Source organism: Myotis brandtii, unplaced genomic scaffold (genome assembly GCF_000412655.1).
Source record: "Myotis brandtii unplaced genomic scaffold, ASM41265v1 scaffold517, whole genome shotgun sequence".
In the NCBI taxonomy this organism is placed as follows: Eukaryota; Metazoa; Chordata; class Mammalia; order Chiroptera; family Vespertilionidae; genus Myotis; species Myotis brandtii.
In genome coordinates this window covers 162,485-167,089 of record NW_005369706.1, presented here as the reverse complement: position 1 = coordinate 167,089, position 4,605 = coordinate 162,485, and the positions used below count along the sequence as shown (strand labels likewise).

The window sequence follows — 4,605 nt, the reverse complement described above, 5'->3', positions numbered from 1 at the left end:
CCCTGGGGGTGCAGAGGTCCTGTCCTAGGCAGAGGCCTATGGCGAAATTTTTGACTCTGAGAAGCAGCCTACGGGCTGGAAGGCGGCTCCTCTGACCTCAGTGCTGGAGAAGACCATTAAGCAGAAAACTAAAGAAACCGATTTTACATCATTTCCCAGGTGTAGAACAGTTGGCATGTAAGCCCCTGACCAGTGCCCAGCCTCTCCTCTGTCAGTCTATCTCACTCTTAGGTACCATGTTCTTTGTTCTGTCTTAACTGCAACTCATTTTTAAACTAGATTGCTTTTAAAAGAAGACTAAATAAAGTTTCCCTTAAGTTATTTAGGTGGTGCTGGGGCTGCTGGGGCTGCTGGGGGCCTGATAGAAGACACAAACACGCAACGGGGGGCCTGTACCCAGCAGCCCCAAGGCCCGCCACCTTGGTGCTGGGGCTGCTGGGGGTATCAGAGACACAAACCCGCAGGCCCGGCACCCAGCAGACCCAAGGCCTTCGTGGCAGCACTAAGGAGCAGCAAGCCAAGCGGTAGGAAGCAGCAAGCAGGTGGGCAGTAACAAGGGAGGGGTCCCGGACTGCAAGAGGGCACATGCTGGGCTAAGGGACCCCCCACCCATCCCCAGTGCACGAATTTCGTGCACCGGGCCTCTAGTCCTATATAATAAAAGCCTAATATGCAAATCGACCAAATGGCGGAATGACCAGCGAAACGACCGGTCGCTATGACACACACTGAACACCATGGTGCAGACGCTCAATGCAGGAGCTGCCCCCAGCCCGCAGGCCCCAGGCCAGCCAAGGCGAGTGCCAGCGGGGGCCCCCCAATTGCCCCACCAGTCACCCCACAGATGGTCCCTGATTGCCGGCCAGGCCTAGGGACCCTACCCATGCACGAATTTCATGCACCAGGCCTCTAGTCTATATATATAGAGACTAGAGGCCTGGTGCACAAAATTTGTGCACTGGGGGGTGGGGTCCCTCAGCCCAGTCTGCGCCCTCTCGCAGTCCAGGAGCCCTCAGGGGATGTCCTACTGATGGCTTAGGCCCAAGCGGGCCTAAGCCGTCAGTCAGACATCCTTAGCACTGCCACGGAGGCAGGAAAAGCTCCCGCCACCGTTGCTGCGCTCGCCAGCCATGAGCCTGGCTTCTGGCTGAGCAGCGCTTCCCCTGTGGGAGCGCACTGACCACCAGGGGGCAGCTCCTGTGTTGAGCATCTTCCCCCTGGTGGTCAGTGTGTGTCACAGCGACCAGTTGTTCCACTGTTCGGTCTATTTGCATATTAGCCTTTTATTATATAGGATAGCTAATATGCAAAGTGTCCTCTTGGGAGTTTGACCGGGAGACCGGGAGTTTGATCGCTTGCTATGATGTGCACTGACCACCAGGGGGCAGCGTGGAACAAAGGAAGGTCCCGGCCAGCAGCTGGAAGGCCCTGGTCAGCCCTGATCACTGGCCAGGCCTAGGGACCCTACCCATGCACTAATTTGGTGTACCAGGCGTCTAGTTGTCTTATAATTGGCTTTCATGCCTCTGCCATTGTAGCTCTAGCCTCTCCTCTTGTTAAAATTTAAACCAGATCACATCACTCCTTTGCACACAAACACTCCATCAGGGTTAAAGCCTAAGTCCTCAGCCAGGCCTGTGTGGCTCAGTGACTGAGCGTCGACCTATGAACCAGGAGGTCACAGTTTGATTCCCCATCAGGGTACATGCCTGGGTTGCAGGCTCGATAACCAGTGTGGAGCATGCAGGAGGCAGCCAATCAATGATTCTCTCATCATTGATGTTCCTGTACCTCTCTCCCTCTCCCTTCCTCTCTGAAATAAATAAAAATATTTTTTTAAAAGAGAAAGAAAGTCTAGGTCCTCACAATGGCCCTATATCGCCTTGCTTTCCCTATTACCCAAGCATACGAAGAATGTTTCTGCCTCAGAGCATTTGCATGTGCTCTTATCTCTTGCCGGAATCATTCTTCTCCCTGGCTCAAATCTTCAGATTTCTGCTCATATGTCTCCTTATCAGAACCTTTCCTTGACCACTCTACACTCGATCTCTCTTAGCTGCTACATGTTTTCATAGCTCTAATCATCAACTGACACAATATCTTTATTTGTCTGTCTTTCTCGCTAGAACAGTGATGATGAACCTTTTGAGCTCGGCATGTCAGCATTTTGAAAAACCCTAACTTAAACTCTGGTGCCGTGTCACATATAGAAATTTTTTGATATTTGCAACCATAGTAAAACAAAGATTTATATTTTTGATATTTATTTTATATATTTAAATGCCATTTAACAAAGAAAAATCAACCAAAAAAATGAGTTTGCGTGTCACCTCTGACACGCGTGTCATAGGTTCGCCATCACTGCACTAGAATGTAAACCCTATGGTGGCAGGGAGGTAGTCTGTATGAATGCCTAAAACAGGGTGTGGCTCATAGTAGGTGCTCTTTGAATATTTGCTAAATGAATAGTAAAAGGAAAGAAGGAAGGACAGAAAATAGGGGAAAATAGCAGGCAAGGGGGAGAGAAGGAATAAAGAAAAGAAACCAGCATTTGAGCCCAGCTGGTCTGGCTCAGTGGTTGAGCATCGAAGCTGGGTCCCCAGTGGGGCCTGCAGGAGGGAGCTGATTGATGGTTCTCTTTCATCACTGATGTTTCTCTCTCTCTCTCCCTCTCCCTTATTCTCTGAAATCAATAACATAATAAATAAATAAATAAAAAGATTTAAAAAAAACGAAACTAGTATTTGAGTGAAATGATGGTAGCTTTTTCTTACAATGTACCTGAGGGGATCCAATTTTTGAATTACAGGAAAATTAAGCTAAGGACCCATTTAACATTACCCCCTCTCCCCCCTTAGAGAGAACAAATTGACAGGGGCATGTTATATACTAATTTAAACAGGTTCGGTACTGAAAACTGCCAGGAGGATGTTTTCGTAATGCCAGCCAAATTAAAGAATTCTTGTCCAAGTATGTGAGGCTCCGCACCCCGCCCCATAAGATTAAATGAGTAAGATTTCAAAAGAAATATACCATACAACCCAGCTGGAAAGTTAGCTGGCAGGGAGAGTAGAGAATGGGTACCAGCAGAGAGCTTGCTCTGAGGTTTTAGCCTTTGATGGATCCTGCAGCTAAGAAACTTGCTAACTAGACTGGGTCAAGAAGTTTGTTTCAAACAAAGAACCCAGAGGAGGACAATAGCTGCACAGCTGCTACCACTTAAATGCAGAGATACAGAAATTCTCGTTGTTTGATTTGGAAAAGAGGATGGCAGCCTAGGAAGCCCTGTATCCTAATTTGAGCAGAAGTAATAAGCCATTTTAGTAACCTCAGGCAAAGCACTTGGCCTTCTGTCCTTCACTCAACTCAGGAAAGAAAAAGTGGTTCAAAAGGAGTACATCTGTGAAAAAATGATTCCCTGCACCTAAGCCAAGTTCTCCTGAGCAAATGGCTCACAAATCAGACCAGCTGGCACAAGTGCCTGGCTCAGCTGACATGGAGCCCAAGCCCCACAGAGGCTGCAGGTGGCTGGGCCACACAGGCTCTGCTCCCGAGGCCTCACATGCCCCCGGCCTTCTGAGTACTTACATTTCTCCTCTTTTCCGAATTTGCTTCTTCAGCGGCTTTCTGGTACCTTCAGAGAAGGGAGAGAAAAAAGAGAATGTCCTCAAATTAAACTTATATTTTTACTATTTCAATCTTTAAGAAAACGACTTTTGCAAACCTATGTCTGACAGCAACTATCTTTAACAACTCTATCAGAAGAAGCAGAGAATCAGAGTAGTCCTCACCTCTTGCTGTTCCTGTCATCTGCTCCGATATAACATATCCAAGTTGATGAGGCCAAATGCTGGGAAACAACTGGGTAGAGCAGAAAGTACCCACAAAGTCTGGGGGGTTAGTCCCAGTCTCATCACTTATTAACTATGATGATGTCTGGCAAGTCACTTAATCTCTCTAAGCCTCAGTTTTCTTATCTAGAAAATGACTTTATATAGCTACTTCCAGGGTAGCCAGAAGACAGAATGAGATCACGTGTGTAAAACTGCCTTGGGATTAGTCGAAGGATATGGCATTGCATTAATCCTAGGATGTACATTTCCCCCACATTAATGCCTTTGAAATCTTCCATTCTTGTCAGCCCAGAGGTAGTCACACTGCCTGCACATGTGTGAATTTGGTCTAAGTATTGGTATTGTCACTTTGGCTCAGTTAAATGTATTTGATGGTAACACACATGTTTTAAATGCAATTTAAAATGTGTTTAAAGAGATTATACTATGATTTGGCATTTAAAGAAAAATTATTTGACTTTTTTATGTACACATAAGAGTGACACGTGAGAAAAGTTTGTGTGTTAAGCAAGCACTGGTCCTGTTAGCAGTATTTTTTCATAGTGATGCATGAAATAGTGGCACAGCCTACAGTCAATGTCATCTAAGGTTTGATAAACAGGCATATATAATGTATTATTACTTTTATTACTTTATTACATTTATTATTAATTTTAGCACTTTATTTTATCATTTTTATTACTTGGCTCAGGAGATCCCTGAGAATTAAGTGAAGTCCCAGGGCTTTTCAGCAGGGGTGAGGAGGGGGGCG

General features: G+C 46.2%; 1 protein-coding gene across 4 annotated transcripts in view; it reads right to left on the bottom strand.

Annotated features, from left to right (window-relative positions):
* Positions 1-4,605, bottom strand: part of LIMA1 (LIM domain and actin binding 1) — a 94,115-nt gene that overhangs the window by 40,870 nt on the left and 48,640 nt on the right. For all 4 annotated transcript variants that reach the window (XM_005877293.2, XM_005877295.2, XM_005877294.2 and 1 more), the window contains one exon: positions 3,589-3,634. In XM_005877293.2, the coding sequence (XP_005877355.1) occupies positions 3,589-3,634 (46 nt within the window). The remainder of the gene's footprint in view (positions 1-3,588; positions 3,635-4,605) is intronic.